A 15,398-nucleotide genomic window follows, 5' to 3' on the forward strand; every position below is an offset into this window, starting at 1 on the left:
TCTATTTTATTTACATCTTTGCCTCGGGGTAGCGCGACGCATTTCGTTAAGCTATTTCGTTGACGCGGAGCCTCGTCGTGCTACGCATCTCCTGCCCCAATTGTTCATGCCCAATAGCACACCCTCGGGAGGAATATTATAAACCGTTCCCCAGCATCATGGACCATTTCCATTTTACTCCCCCCTGGCAAAGATAAAACCCGCCATAGGAGCAATTTAATGAAATATTTGCCAACATCTTTCGGTACCAGCAAAACTGAAGGGCAGGACATTGGGTACCAGCTGTGCCCCAATCACAAGAATACAACCTCATAAAATAGTAAAAGAGACTCTTGCTTCAACATAGGGTGGAATTGGCAGGGAGTTGGCATGCACTTGCATCGAGATACTGTAATAGCTTATAGATTCAGTTTACTAGGTTTCCTTGTACCAATCACAAGGTTGAGTCTATAACATATCAATAGATCTATCGTACCACCACTCTACGTCTATAGGCCACTCGCTTTTCCGTTCCGGACCACTCTACATCTAAAATGCAAAGACTTGATCCTCTAACTTGCTCACTGGCTTGGCCTTCTTGAATCCCAAACCTTCAGATGCCTTCTTCATAGCGCTAATCATAGGAGGAGGACCACAGAGCAGGAGCTTTACATCCTCGGCTGGCTTTGGAAGCAATTTCTATTAAAATTAAAGTTAGCAAACTTACGTTAGTAGCAATGAGGGGATCACGTACCGAGATCATTTCAGGGGTAACAAATCCGACACCGCCCTCCCACTTCTCAGGGGGATTATTCAAGACATAGTGGACTCTGAATCCCTTGTCATCTTGGGCCAGCTGATCCAAATCTTCCTTTAGAAGGATATCCTCTCTGTTAACGTTTGCGAAGATCAAGTCAATCTCTGTCTTGTCACCGGTGGGGCGGCCTCTGATGACTGCGCGGATGATTTGCAGCATGGGCGTGATTCCAGTTCCGCCGGCAATCATTCCGAAGTGTCGGACCATGTTTGGTGTGTAGACCATTGCTCCCTTGGGACCGCGGACTCTAATGGTTCGTCCCACGACGAGAGACGCCATGTATTTGGAGATGTTCCCTGTAGGGTACGACTTAATGAGCAGGTCGAAGTAACCTGGTTGGTGGTCGCCGGAAATCGGAGTGTATGATCGGACGATTTCTTTAGCAGTGCCATCTTCTTGAGGGATCGCTGCGCCAATGGAGATATGTTGACCGATCGGCAGACCTAGGATCGCAGTCGGAGAGGAAAGTTTGAATCGGTAGCTTTTCGTTTGTTAGCAGGTTACAGGGGGAGCTTGGATGTCGGGGATACTGACATGGCGACATTGTGAGAGATGATGGTCTTCTCCTTGAGCTCGAAGTCTTGGAACTCAGTGGGTTTGAGCACCTTTTGGACGCCTGAAGCTCTTGTTAGCCGTAATTTCGACGATAAAGTCTTGTGTGCATAATCCGCCAATTGAAATTGAAGACTTACGGTTACTCCAGAGCTTGAACGCTGAAAGTGTCACGGCAAGCACAACGGCATAAGGAACCCATTCCCGTTTGACAATCAAACATCCAACAACCAGCAGACCCGAAGGAATGTATACTCCGTCGACATAGTACTTCGACGTGAGATCGGAGGGGTTCGTCATAGTGTTTGCGCCGGAGCTAGAATTCGTCACGCTCGGGAAACGAAGACCGAGGGAGCTAAAATCTAAAGAGATAAAGTTGATTTTCCTTATATTTCGTTTTCAAGCCCCTTTTATGTCTGGCCAGCTTCTCAAATGCTTAGCCGAGCGGAAATATCGTCGACGCAATGGATGGCGTGTGTTGTGGTGCGTTGAGGGATGGAGAGAATATGGGGCGGTCGGGATCGGCATCGGCATATGGACAATTTGGTTTTTGTTGACCGCGGACCTAATCGGGTAATTCTGTCCGGCGCCCAGATGCAAACAGGGTAGTTGATAAGATTAGATCCCAACCTCATCTTGACGACCCCAAAAGCCAAATCTGGCCTCAAAATTGACTGTTATGCATATATTGTGCAATTGTTATGCAATTGGCCATATGATACACTTGCGGTGCTATATCAGGATCTCTCGTTGCTTAACCCAATCTACTCGTATCCGGCCACGGAATCAGAGCTCGTTCTCAAGTACCCTCTTAAGGGGAAACTTGATCGAAGCGCCTCCTCAACCGTCTCTGGGCTATTTTTCCCCAAATAGTAAAATGGGTGACCAACAAAACCGCGATTACTCTAGTGAGAGAGATACACGAGAGGAAGAAGATGAACCGTTTCCTCTGACAGAGAGGGATAGAATTGGGATTTTATCCAAGGACGAAGATTTCGAGCTTCATACTTGGGATGCACTTAAAGAGGCTATAGGTAAGAACGTCTTTAGTTCAATCTGTTCTCCATCTTTGCAATAAGCTCTAGGAAATCAATATCTTAGCCATATATGGAGATATAAATCAGTCTCAGTCGGGAAGAAGATATTGCAGTGATGGTGCCCTCCCTTCCTCCCCCACTTTACATTTATACTGGATCGAACAATTTGATAACGTTCCCAAAGCCACCAACAACCTCGGGATTATGCAGCGCAAACCTTCTGAGCTCCGCCGCTACATTGCCTGGTGCCGCAAAGTCAAGTCCGAATATGGCAGTATCAGCAACTATGTCATACAGCACCGTCTTCCGTGGGGATCTCCTCCGTTCACATATCTTTCCTCTATTCCATTTAGCGAGCCAGACGATTACAAGATCCTGATAAATGACTGGCCTTATGGCTGTACGGACGACATTACCCATATCGTGGTTTGGAGCAAGACCCCGATTGCTGCCAATGAAGCGACAGGTGATTTGACTGAGGAAAGTAGGTTGACTCTTCAGAACTTCGTGGAGCGGACTTTCGTAGAGAGATTGGGTGGTGACCATGAGAGGGTTCTGTGGTTTAAGAATTGGGTGCAATTGCAGAGTGTGAGGGCGCTGGAACATGTTCATGTGCTGGTTCGAAACGCGACGAAAGAGGATTTGGCGTATTGGACTGAAAAAAACCTATAGAAGGAAGAGCAAATCAAGTTGCCCAAGCAGATAAAAGGGCATCATACACTTGTAATATGCTAGACGTTAGCATCTCACTGGGCAGAAAGTCGCAGCCCGAGGGCCGATTCAAGACATCACGATTTCTTGTTGATAATAGGATTTTTAAGCTGCCCTCCTCTGTCTCCGATTCCCTGGTCCGGCCACCTGCTCCTCTGGCTGCTGTGCCCCTTGACTGTTGCCCATCATGCCCTTCGCCATACCGAGAAGTCCGTAGCCCTTGTAAAGGCCATAAACCGGCACCACCGCCCAAAGCATCCATCCCCAGTTGCCAAGTAACATAACCGCAATCAGCGACGCCCAAGTGACCCATATCACATCAAACAGATATTCTGTCAGCCCAGGCGCAGAAAGATCCTCCCCTGGGCCCTTCAATGCCTTCGTGGACGGATCACGCTTTGGTCTGCCCGTGGACTCGAGGATATATTCCGCCACGAGCGAAGGGATCGAGAGGAGCACGTATGTCAGGAGCGACCGTCGTCTGATAAGGAAATTGAAGACCAAGAAGAGCGCGTGGACTGAGAGGGTTCCGATATGGAGGTTGTTGAGCGTCGAGGTGTTGGCCTTCGCCCGGTCTTTCTTTGCCTTTTGTGCCATGATGGGGATGGGGTCGGGTTTTAATTAGATTATGAGCCTATGGCGGAGTCGGGGAATATGGCCGCGAGAGATTGATTATATGGCCCGTCTTTATTTGCGACGTAGGCACAGAGTATGCTCCGTAATAATATGGCAAATTCGAAGTTCAAACAAGACTTCTGAGGAGGAGGTTGTGGATCGTCAAGCCCGGGATCAATTCTTGAGTTCGACTTGGCGAGGCTGAAGTTCCAAAGCCTGAAATTCGCAAGGAGACGCTGGTTGCTTGGTCAAAGACGGCGGCCAATGAAGCTTACCCGCCCGCCGCTTTGAGCCAACGCCAACTCCAGCGCTAACATAACACTCCGTAACAACATCGCGACCCTGACATCGTTGACCAGCTCTATTGCCGACCTCGCCAATATTGCTTTGATATAGCTGCAACTTCTTTGACACGGACACCTATACCTTCTGCGGGTTCTGTGTCGTCTGGAGAAAGGATTCGGGGGGTTGTTCTCGCCTTTTGCAGTCACTGTGCGCTCCGCCAGCCCTCTCGTGTTTGTTGTTATTCTCGACTCGGCCCTGGATCACGTCCTCCTACCACCACCAATACCTTCTTCCTCTGGTACCCACGGCCAGATATCAGCTCTGCCTCGACCTAATAATCGGAATGTTACCAACCCAGCAATAACGACCATGCGAGCAGCCTAGTCGAAAGCTTATTGAAGCAAACAAACACATCGAGCAAGCGGTTCGCCGCTGCCGCCACACGTCTCGTCAGGATCGATACGCAAAACCACCGGTCACAGGTGAACACAACGCCTTGCTAGCTGCATGGCCTAGCCATCGTGACAACTTCCACGCTCAGTCCTATCCCCTCCTCCACAGGCCGCCAACATGGCGCCGACGACACCATGCGTTGCGATCCAATTACGGCAGCTCATATATTATCACATCGATAATAACCTCCTCAAGAACGCTCTGTTCTTCGCTGAGCGACTTTCCGCCCACGATCATCGATCCTCTGAATCTGCATACCTCCTAGCACTTTGCCATCTACGACTAGGCGACAACGCCTCAGCCTACGAATATAGCAAGTCGCCCGGGTTGAGAGGAGTTCATCTAGGGTGTGCTTATGTACTTGCACAGGCATCCCTGGCGCTGCAAAGATACAAGGATGGAATAGTTGCATTGGAGAAGAGCAGAGGGCTTTGGGGAGGGAAGAATAGCTTTGGTAAACATACGCAATCTACACGGCAACCGTACGCAGATGCGGCAGCGGTTAGCTGCTTGCTGGGGAAGCTCTACTCCGGGTACGATAACAAGCAAAAGGCCATCAGCTGTTTCGAAGAGGCTCTCAAATTGAACCCATTCATGTGGGATGCATTTACCAGTCTCTGCGATATGGGCACGAGTGTCCGTGTCCCGAACATCTTCAAGATGACCCCGGAAATGGAAGCTGTGCTAAGAGTTAACACTCAAGACCAAGCGGAATCCCAAGGGCCAACAAAGGACAATACTCTCTCGTCCGTGGCGGACCACGATCGAAACCGGCCGGGTGCGCGCCCGGTGTCGATTGCGAGTGACCCATCAGATCCTTTTAATAATGCCCCATCAAGAGGCTTCACAGGTGGCCTCTTTGGCACACATGGTATGTTACAGAAGCTGAATGAGAGCAATCCGAGCTTGACAAATCTACCGGCAGCCGGTGGGGGAGGTATTGGCCCAGAAGCAATGGAAACGCCAACTGGTCCGAGTGCCTCAATAGATGTGACGGCCGCTCCCAGCCGGAGAGATCCTGGAGTTGTATCTGCCTACTCGTCCGAACCACCACAAGCTCCGATACGGAAAACGCGCACTATACAAGGGTTGGGAGTGGATCTCAATATGGATGCTCCAAAAATGAGTCGGGGGCCCACGACAAAGCGTTCCCACAGGAGTGCAGATCCCACCGAGGAGTCAGCGGCAACGCAAACCGTGCGGAACACGAACTTAAACGCCGCAGGAAATGAGAGAAAGAGAACAATCTCTGGGCAGGTGGTGCCCCGACAAACCTCGGAAGATCCTGGGGCGCCACAAAGGAGAAGCGTTAGATTATTCAACCAAATACGCCCAACGAGCAGCAAACCTTCGAGCAATGCTCCAACGATTGGTCCAGCACCTGGAAGGGAGTTGAAAAAGGCGAGACCACCCATATCAAGAATCATGCGTCCAAACTCGAGTACCTCTACCGTTGGCAGACAAGTTAGTGGTAACAGGAAACCAGTCGAAGATACTATGGATCTTGATCAAAAGGAGGCTACCCACCGATCTTGGACCAATACTGCTACTAGTATACCCGTACAAAGATCTTCGGAAACCGATCCGGGCAAGCAGGAAGAAGGATTGCGATGGCTGCTAGACCTATTCAAAAAGGTCGGTAGCGGCTATTTTGCCCTTTCACAATTCCACTGCCACGAAGCCTGGCAAATTTACAGTTCCCTTCCACGCGCCCAACAGGAGACCCCTTGGGTGATGGCACAAATGGGCCGAGCACTCTACGAGCAAGCCGCATATGTAGATGCAGAAAGATATTATAAGCGGATTCGTCATATAGCACCCACAAGATTTGAAGATATGGAAATCTATTCGACAATTCTGTGGCACTTGAAGCGCGAAACGGACCTTGCGTTCCTTGCCCACGAGCTTATTGATGGGTCATGGCAGTCGCCTCAGGCGTGGTGCGTGTTGGGTAACTCCTGGTCACTTGCTCGAGACCACGAGCAAGCTCTCAAATGCTTCAAACGTGCTACTCAACTCAACCCTAAATTCGCATATGCTTTCACGCTCCAAGGGCATGAGCATGTTGCTAACGAAGAATATGACAAAGCATTAATATCCTATCGGCAAGGTATGGCTGCCGACAAGCGGCATTACAACGCCTGGTATGGCGTGGGTCGCGTGTATGAGAAGCTCGGAAACTACGACAAAGCATTTGCCCACTTTTCATCCGCGTCCGTGATCAACCCAACAAACGCCGTACTAATTTGCTGTATCGGGACGGTCCTCGAGAAGCAGAAGCAGCCTCGTCAGGCTTTGGCCTACTTTTCGCAGGCAACCGAATTGGCTCCCCGGTCAGCATTAACGCGGTTCAAGAAGGCGCGGGCCCTGATGGCGACAGGAGACTTGGAAGCGGCCCTGAAGGAATTGATGATATTGAAGGATTTGGCACCGGACGAAGCCATGGTCCACTTCTTGCTAGGAAGACTTTATAAGAGTTTGAGGGAGAAGGGTGCTGCAGTGCGGCATTTCACAATCGCCCTGAATCTGGATCCTAAAGTATGGTTTTCACATCCCGTCTTTCAGGTAACACTATTAACACTTTACAGGCAAGTCAAAATATCAAAGAGGCAATCGAGAGCCTGGAAGATGATGATGAGGATGACGAAGTGAGCATGATGGCATGATCCTTTCTTCCGCACTTCCGTTCCAAAAAATGGAACTTCAGAGTTGCCACCAAACACTCATTGGGTAGCTCTGCGGCGCCCAAACACCAACTGCGCTTTACCCTCCTCGGGTTTATTCGACCGTTATTACACCTAAACATAATTAAGAGAGTTATCAGCGCGCTACGGTATGATGATACGATATGGACGTTGGCGACAGGCATTGGAATTGATGCATTTGCATTGGGATGGCGTTCGGGTCATGAACCAAGTTCACAGTATCATAGCGTATACCTCCATGGTGGTTGGTCTAGTCCCATGGGATTTTAGCGCATCGGGCTGTGGCACTTGGGGGTTGTTTGCGGCACATAACCATGACTAACAGCTTTTGAGCATAGACTTAGAGAAGTGCTCAATTGGTAATATGATACCAAAAAACTTTGAATACAGCGCACATTTGAAGTTTGACTTGCCTATCTACGTGTTTTGTGCCTTTCTCCTGACTGCTAGCTGAAGTGTTGGTACCTAAGTACCTACCGTATGTGCCCATTTGCCACATCTGAGTTAATGTTTCCTTCGGCAGCTTACTAGCTAGGGGATTATATCCGCTCCTAAGGGACTTGGATATCTGTTGATGAAAACCGGAGCAGAGGAGCTGCTGCAGTTGACAAGGCCGACTTTACGTTTAAGGAGATTCAGTTTGGCTGTACTTCGCACTCGAGCTAGGGCTATAAACTTGTAGCATATCTGTAAAGGTTTTTTCCCTGCCTCTCGAACTTATATATTGTAATTGACAGCACTTCTGAGAATGACAACTACTGTTAGAGTAACAGTGTTTCCCCTTCTGACAACAATAGCGCACCCTGAGATGAACAACGAGAAAACCAACGGTGGAAGTTAGCATCTGAGGTTGGTGTAAGGGTGATCGATCCGAAAAACCGCATATATTTCATCTTCTAGTGGGGAATCGAACCACCACTTGAACAGACCATGAATCACCGACCCCTTCTCCCGCCACCTAGGCAGGATGGACTCATCCCAGACATGCAGAACCCTCTCCTAGTTAAACCGGAAGCCTCCAGTTATCCTTGTGCGCGGCGATACTTTTGAATTGCACTTCGCGATACCCGGGATCAAAGAATCTATTGAGGGCCTTGACCTATTGGCGACTGAGGTTATCGAAGCCGCGCTCTTTGGTCATGGGTCCGTGATCATTAGGTTCATCCCATAGGAAGTAGATCCAAGGACTGGAAACCAAAAGTTCTGACCCTTTGCCCCTACTCCCGCATTTCTTGGCCAATTGCGCTCAAGTCTATTAGGCGCATAGCAGATTAAGTTATGTTTATCCTCGTGTTTGAGAGGCGGCGCCTTTAAATAAACAGACTCGCAATCTCCTGCTATTGTATCATGTCCACATCTCCATGTTGTGCCTGTGCATTTTAAAGGGAACCTCTAGCCTCTAACACGTATGACGTTGAGCACGATGAGATTGTGACATATATAAATATAGGTTGTATCTGAAGTATAACGTCAAAGGATTTCGACGAGCAACTCCTCTCAAGTCGATCGACTTTGAATTTACATTTGAATAAGGCCATGAGATTATACAAGATGTTAGGCTGTATATCTAGGTAGGTAGACTAGCGTCTTTGTAATGTATGGGGATTGATATCCAAGTAGTCCTTAGTCGTGACTTCCTATCTGGTCGCCCGGATCTTGCGACTTCTCCAACATTAATCTCTTGTACCAAGCCTCTATAATTATAGTCAGCATCAAGATCACCTTCGCCAGTTTGCAGAACACCAAGCTGCTCATCACCCGCCTCAAGAATTTCCCTGGACCCTTCGAAGACCTTGTTATATCCATCGACCACCCAACCAACCCATATCCGCATAGAAGCGAAGCAGCAATGCCGGACGCTGTTAGTCCCAAGGATATAGAGATGATCCTGGAGTTCGTCATGATATTCGTGAGGCTAGCCAAGTCCTGCTCGAACAAGAGGTCTGTCCCAGGTGCTGGCTACTAATGCGTAGAATTAGGACCAGGGACGAACAACCGGCATCCAGGGCCTCTGGCCAGGTCCGATAGATGTAATCTGGAGAAGTGCTTGATAAAACTCTAGAGAGAGAAGACTCCTCAGAAGGAGGGCTCCAGGATTACTCTAAATACATGTAAGGAATAAAGATCCTGCATAGCTATGCAGGTCTCCGAGCAATCAACAAGCAATCAACGGAAGGAACGGTGATTCTAGAGTCTACTAGAACCAACTCCGATCCAAATGGATGCAATGGCAATATCAACAGCACGAATTTTGAATACTCCCGCCGTGTCGGAGGATCCCTCGCGCGAGGGTGCACGTATCTCCAACCTGCTGTACGACAAGGCAGGTGAAATGAGGCGCCAAAAGGAATTTACTCGTGCATTTCAACAGTTCGTTGAAATGAACAAGATACATGTAGGAGTGGGCGATGAAGTACAACCCGGATTTTCGGAGATATTGCGTCGGTTTTGGGATGAAGCTGCGGATGCTTTCAAACTCAGTGAAACTCTGGAAATGGTTCTGACTGGGGAGCTAATTGCAAACCCGGGAGAAGCAGGAGAAACAGCAAAAGCAGCAGAAATAGCAGAAGCACCAGAAGCAGCAGAAGCGGAAATAGACAATTATCCCGAGGCGCCAATTGAGGATATTCAGGTCTTTTAGACCCCACGGAAGCGTTGCAAAAGTCTCAGGCCGGCGACGAGACGGGAAAGGGAAAAGGAGGAAAGAAGAAGGCTCCACAAAGACGTGCAAACAAGAAAGGATGATGAAGCAGAGGAACGAAGAGGAAAGCTGTAGAAGACGGGGAGCTCAGCCGAAAATAATAAACAATCGTTTGGTGCTGTTCTATAGAACGGCTGGGACCCACAAGGAATAGGTATAATAGAGTTAGGGTTCTCTTGCGCGATATGCCAAGACCATTGAAATCCAGAGGGAGTATGCCCACATGCAAACCACTAAAACCAGTTCATTGTGTTCCCCAATATAGCTCGAGGATGACATGTAATATCTCGAGACGCATCGATAAAAAACGAGTAGACACAAGGTTTTAGAATAGAAGAAATAAACCGTGGATTGTCACTGAGATTTATTTAAGATCTATACCCTCTATATCTTCTCACAACTTGTACAGTAATGGCTACAGCAGCTATCATGCGGACACTTGCCGCAATCCAGACTCCTCTTCTAAGCATGTCGTAATAACCTTCTAACATAACACCAACAGCGTAAGGTCGCTTCGCATTTTTTGCACCCTCTTGAATATCTCCCGTAGCAACCGCTTCTGTTTCACTATCCATAGCAGTCTGGTTCATTCCCCCGCTTTGGAGCCTTGCCGCATTTCTCTGCTTGAGAGATCGCGTTAGGATATTGATTATCCACCGGACATCAGGGGATGTAAAGGTTGGATAGGACCATATCTGCACAGCATTGTGGGGTGGCAATTGATCCAGAAAATCAGCTAGCATCCCGAGTGTCAGTCCCCAGAGTAACAATGGCCTTGTGCTTTCCGCAGATCGTGTATGATCTCCACGACACCAATTATATAATCTCGTTCCCAAGGGCAGCTTCTCCTCCAGCGGGTCCAGGGGGAAGAACTCCGCTGTCGAACTGCAGTATAAAGATTCGGATGGTATTAATCTGATGGCGGAGAACCGCATCTGACCGAGTATGGACCGCACGAGCGTCCTGCGTACCACCCCCGTGCCTGCGAATCGATCCGATACATCGACGTATTCGTATGTACGCGCTGACGGCGACAGCAGAACTCGAAGGGGAACCCAGTGCGTTGAAGCAACCTCCGTTGGTTGTAGCTTAAGAGGTGGCAAGTCTGGTTGCGTCCAGAGGAAGACGAATGGGCAAAGGACCATAATACTACAAAAGTTGAGCAAGCGCAGATGATGAGGGAGCTGGTTTGTAAACCACTTACGGGACCTTCCCCCATGAAGTTTTGACTACCCGTTCGGGGAGATTCCCAACGAATAAAGCATCAGGAGATGTAAGATCAAGGCCAATCTCTTCGGACGTTTCTCTTATGGCAACCGCCTTATCGTCCTCGTCCTCAGGGTCCCGTTTCCCTCCCGGTAATGCAACATGGCTGGTCCATCTGTCCCCTACTCGGGCAGCCCTCTTGATGAACAAAACCTCCGGGTCGCCATGCTGAACCCAGTCCTGCTGGAAGTACTGATCAATGGACGTAGGTTGGGAGGTCTCGCTCGGCCAATGCTTGTAGTGGGGGCGTACCCGCACGACAAGGGCCACTGAAGCACGTCTGTTGCAACCTTCTGGGCCGGGGACGTGAGGATAGGAATTCTCAGCCAGGTGGTTCAGCGTCGAGCGCAGAGCGCTGATCAGCTTTGAGCTATCTTTATTATGCGTTTGTTCGTTGTTTGATGACATTTGGAGGTTGTATGATCGCTTTGGGACACTCGCTAAGATTCCCAGAGGGAGCAAGCCAAGGCACATCACAACATGAACTAGCAAGTCCCTTTGCACCGAGGCATGTCAATAGTGCAGAGCAATTGATCCTTACCCGAACCTACCTCCCTCCTTGAAAAAAAAAAAAAACAACCCAGCTTCAACTAGAGAGCAAAAAGAGCGGTCCTATTATTGCTTAAAACGTTGGTTATTTGGTGATATCTCGGCCTGCTACTGGCATGTAGATTCTTGACCTCGGCTTCTTCTCGCATCGTCACTGGATAGGTGAGCACAATAGACCAGCTAAGTTAGCTACATTTTTCTATTCTGTCATCTGCACTCCGAAATCCAAGCTTGAACCAGGCTCAAAATGTCCAATAGATGGTTGCCCCACTGGGGCCAGAGCTATTTTTCAGCAATGCTCTCAGTTGCCCTGTGTCTCCATTGAGCATCGCTACAACAACAGCTCTGGTTCCCTGTGGGCATTGCTGGAGGCATCACACTGCTATTTGGCGAGTCTTGTTTGCTGAGCGAATGGACTTTTATCCAATCCGTTTAGTTATCTGTACAATTTCTATCGAAATGACACACCTCGTAGCAAGTTGCTAGTTTTGAGCCCGAGGATCAAGTTGATTTTGAATTATAAATAAGGGGATGTCAATTTGTCATAGCTGTAGAGCCTTTCTGAAGGCTTTCAGATTGGACCTGGGTTGGGATGACTCGTCTCTATGGAATCATTTTAGCGTTCAAGTTGGAATGGACATAACTATGTCTGGATATTTTGTCATTTACCAATTCATCGGAAATGTGCGGCCTCCGCTCCGGCCTCACCCCAGCACCAGCCACTCACCCGGTCAGGGTGGGCGCCGCCTCGATCAAACCTCGAGTATAAATTCATCGCTGCTTTCCTCTCTCCGGGCATGTATTGAAGCCCCCGAGCTAGTCGCAGAAATGCTTTATCGCCACTCAACTGCAGCGTCTTGTTGGTTGGGCTCCCTCTTTGCTCTTTTGAAGGGGTCCCTTTTTCCGGCTAAATAGATCAAGGCCGAAAAGTGTGGCAACAAAATATTTCGACATTTTCTGTTATACTACGCTCTCTTTAGTGTAGCTCGTTCGCTTCTCGCTCATCTTTGTGATCATTAAAGTGATTACTGCATTACTTTGCTACGCAATAGAAACCCTACGACCAAGTGTCAATATATACCTGTCGGGGTAGTATTGGCACCGAATCGTTACACCTAATACTTAAGAAGCTTAAGTACTGTTTTTAGCAGAGGTATACCTACTAACGTAGACTTTGTTCTAAGTCCTATTAGTACTCTCCGAAGTTATACTCCCCTCTTAAGTAGGGTTCGGGAGTCGCTGCGGTCCTTAATCTGGAGAGTCGATTACTTTTGCTAGTAATATCTATACTTTATTAAAATCCTGATCAAACAATTATAATATCTTTAATAATACCTTTCTTCTTCCATGCCTCTCCACCCCTCATAAATCCAACCCGTTCATACGATTTAGGTATTCTATTCGAAGGAACTAACACCAAAAAACAGTCCTCGCAAATATTAATAGTCCAAACTCGGGCTACTATTGCATCTCGAGCCTGGCCAGGGCGCAAAGTAGATCTCTTTACCGTTCCCATTCTTTGGCCTTTCTCGTCTGTATACCAAGATCTCACCAACGGCACGTCAGGCTTGAATCCTCTATACGGAATAGGTGGCCAGTGGTTGATATCTGGAGGTTTCGGATCGGATTCGGGCCACATTGTGTATGGAATAAGGGCTTCGTCTGCCCCATCTTTAACATCAGGGACTTCGAGAAAAGCCGTGGCGTGCAGGCCCGAGATCTTCAGAAAACCACCGTTGATTTCTCCAAAATAATTAGTACTGGATGTATTGCACCAAACGTCAACAAAGTCATCATGTATAGGCTCTCCGATCGTCGAGGCCCAATTTGGCTCAACATCTGCAGGGTCGTATCCTAGCTGCCCAAAGCTGCGTTCATAGAAGACTTTCCCATCGATAGAGACCCAGCTCCAAGAGGGTGCGAGGTATTTCTGTGGCAATTTTCCTATTGCTGGCTGATCCCACGACGTTTGCCATCTTAGTCCACGACGAATATCTCCTTTCCAAAGCCCTGCCATATAAGTGTCATTTAGTTTAATACTAAATAGCTGGGCAAGGGCAGAAAGTGCTGGCAGACGATCTGTAGGTACCGTCAACTTTAATGAGGGATATGCTTCGACGATGCTGTACCATCGGTGGTAAAAGTTAGCATCTTCTGGCCGCCCGTACACGGTCGTTCGAGCCTGAGAGTGCACAGCCCTTCGTCGTTGGCGCAACGTGCTGACGTCGAGACTGAGACTCGATTCCTCGAATTGGTCACACTCGCACCAACTTGAACGCTGGCAGTGCCATTGAATTTCCGCCGAGCTGTAGCATACAACTCGCCTTGAAACTAACAGTTCCTGAAACGCCCAAGCTCGAGTGAAAAGAGGGTCAACTGTGGAAAGTTCAGAGTCTTCGTGTAAAATTTGCTCTCGAACCCGTATTTTGGTTTCCGGAATGCCATATTTATACTCCAATGACCTAGCTATATGGGCGCTCCTCGGGCCAAGAAATCCACATTCGTCGCTTGATGCCGATGAGGCGGCAATAGTCAGGTAAGAGTTGGCATAAATTTTACTCATCACTCCAGATTCCATCTCCCAATCATTTCTAATTCACAAGCCAGGCGTCAGTAGTATTCTTAGTGATACCCGACTGTTGATTTTTTACCTATCATCTTGGATAATGCACAAGGAATCGATCCAGATATAACGAATTCCCAGATTTCTAGTAATGATAATGGCATCTCGGAAAGTCTGAGGCAATGTGTTGAAATCAATGCCGGAAGTCCTTTCCTCAAACGTCGCTAATTCGGTTTTGAATGTCTGCGTCGTACCCCAACAATGACTTAACGCAGTATATGGTGATTTCTCCTCCATTGAAACGTATAACTTTGGTCTCCCTTTCCACCCATTGGATCCTAGATCGATTACCCTTCGAGGTAATGCAGCCATTGACTTTGGCTGGCATTCAGGATGATTCTGGTCACATTTCGTCACCGATACTCCCAAGAAATCAAAGCATGAAGCGGACATCGAGTTTGATGCAATATCTGAGGCGAATCCAATTGCCGGAACAGGAGAGCTGATACCTAAAAATATCCCGCCGTTAGATAGAGTTGTGAGATATGATAATTAGTACGATGCGAAATTTGGACGACTTGATCTATAAGACTGACCTTCTCGGACATAAAATTGGAGTACAATCGATTCGGTTGTCACCGTTCCTCCGTAGAGCACTTCCATCGGTCGGCCAAAAATTCCTGGGCAAATGACGACAATGCTTTCATCATCCAGGCCGCCTTTTACCATTCCGATCAAACCTTCGTGTATAAGCAAACATAACGGGCAGCCTTCCAATTTGGTTTGGCGTATTTTCTTTACGCTGGTATGGATGGAGTTGTAGATTAGCGACGGAGAAAATAGTGGTCTGCATTGTTCACACACTCTATTGTCCTGGCTCATAGCTGGCGATGTATTATTTCTTCGATTTATAGTGGCAGTCTAGGTCTTCGCAAGCCGGGAAGTTATCGTTGGTAAATAGTTTATCAGTGGCATGCTCAAGATTACTCATCTTGAAGGTCGCCCGTGGCACCGCTGGGGAGTGGCCACGTGGTCATGCTCACGCTTCGCTACAGTATGTGAATAACGTCAGCTTCCATCAGACGCTGGATATCCTACTCCGCAAACTTCGTCCAATACATGTGCGCACCACAATTAAAGAGCGTCATGGGCATTTAGCGGTACA

The 15,398-nt window shown here is 48.2% G+C and overlaps 7 protein-coding genes across 7 annotated transcripts; 3 read left to right on the top strand and 4 right to left on the bottom strand.

The window, feature by feature from the left end:
- Window positions 1-528: 528 nt before the first annotated feature.
- On the bottom strand, window positions 529-1,648 carry BP5553_07466 (NADH-cytochrome b5 reductase; the record flags this gene model as incomplete). Its single annotated transcript, XM_032016089.1, has 4 exons — window positions 529-678; window positions 734-1,277; window positions 1,331-1,412; window positions 1,489-1,648. The coding sequence occupies 4 exons, from the start codon at window positions 1,646-1,648 to the stop codon at window positions 529-531; spliced, it is 936 nt and encodes a 311-aa protein (XP_031867320.1).
- A 577-nt stretch (window positions 1,649-2,225) lies between these two features.
- Window positions 2,226-3,057, top strand: BP5553_07467 (uncharacterized protein; the record flags this gene model as incomplete). Its single annotated transcript, XM_032016090.1, has 2 exons — window positions 2,226-2,382; window positions 2,450-3,057. 2 exons carry the CDS (start codon window positions 2,226-2,228, stop codon window positions 3,055-3,057), a joined length of 765 nt encoding a protein of 254 aa, XP_031867321.1.
- Window positions 3,058-3,201: 144 nt separating this feature from the next.
- On the bottom strand, window positions 3,202-3,693 carry BP5553_07468 (Uncharacterized protein; the record flags this gene model as incomplete). The annotated part of the gene is made up of 1 exon (XM_032016091.1): window positions 3,202-3,693. The coding sequence occupies one exon, from the start codon at window positions 3,691-3,693 to the stop codon at window positions 3,202-3,204; it is 492 nt and encodes a 163-aa protein (XP_031867322.1).
- Window positions 3,694-4,566: 873 nt separating this feature from the next.
- On the top strand, window positions 4,567-7,115 carry BP5553_07469 (Uncharacterized protein; the record flags this gene model as incomplete). Its single annotated transcript, XM_032016092.1, has 2 exons — window positions 4,567-6,987; window positions 7,038-7,115. 2 exons carry the CDS (start codon window positions 4,567-4,569, stop codon window positions 7,113-7,115), a joined length of 2,499 nt encoding a protein of 832 aa, XP_031867323.1.
- Window positions 7,116-9,372: 2,257 nt separating this feature from the next.
- On the top strand, window positions 9,373-9,795 carry BP5553_07470 (uncharacterized protein; the record flags this gene model as incomplete). The annotated part of the gene is made up of 1 exon (XM_032016093.1): window positions 9,373-9,795. The coding sequence occupies one exon, from the start codon at window positions 9,373-9,375 to the stop codon at window positions 9,793-9,795; it is 423 nt and encodes a 140-aa protein (XP_031867324.1).
- A 428-nt stretch (window positions 9,796-10,223) lies between these two features.
- On the bottom strand, window positions 10,224-11,529 carry BP5553_07471 (uncharacterized protein; the record flags this gene model as incomplete). The annotated part of the gene is made up of 2 exons (XM_032016094.1): window positions 10,224-11,004; window positions 11,060-11,529. 2 exons carry the CDS (start codon window positions 11,527-11,529, stop codon window positions 10,224-10,226), a joined length of 1,251 nt encoding a protein of 416 aa, XP_031867325.1.
- A 1,447-nt stretch (window positions 11,530-12,976) lies between these two features.
- BP5553_07472 (uncharacterized protein) lies at window positions 12,977-14,962 on the bottom strand (the record flags this gene model as incomplete). The annotated part of the gene is made up of 3 exons (XM_032016095.1): window positions 12,977-14,261; window positions 14,322-14,742; window positions 14,830-14,962. 3 exons carry the CDS (start codon window positions 14,960-14,962, stop codon window positions 12,977-12,979), a joined length of 1,839 nt encoding a protein of 612 aa, XP_031867326.1.
- Between the last annotated feature and the right edge of the window lie 436 nt (window positions 14,963-15,398).

This window comes from Venustampulla echinocandica (genome assembly GCF_003357145.1).
Source record: "Venustampulla echinocandica strain BP 5553 chromosome Unknown scaffold_6, whole genome shotgun sequence".
Taxonomy (NCBI): domain Eukaryota; kingdom Fungi; phylum Ascomycota; class Leotiomycetes; order Helotiales; family Pleuroascaceae; genus Venustampulla; species Venustampulla echinocandica.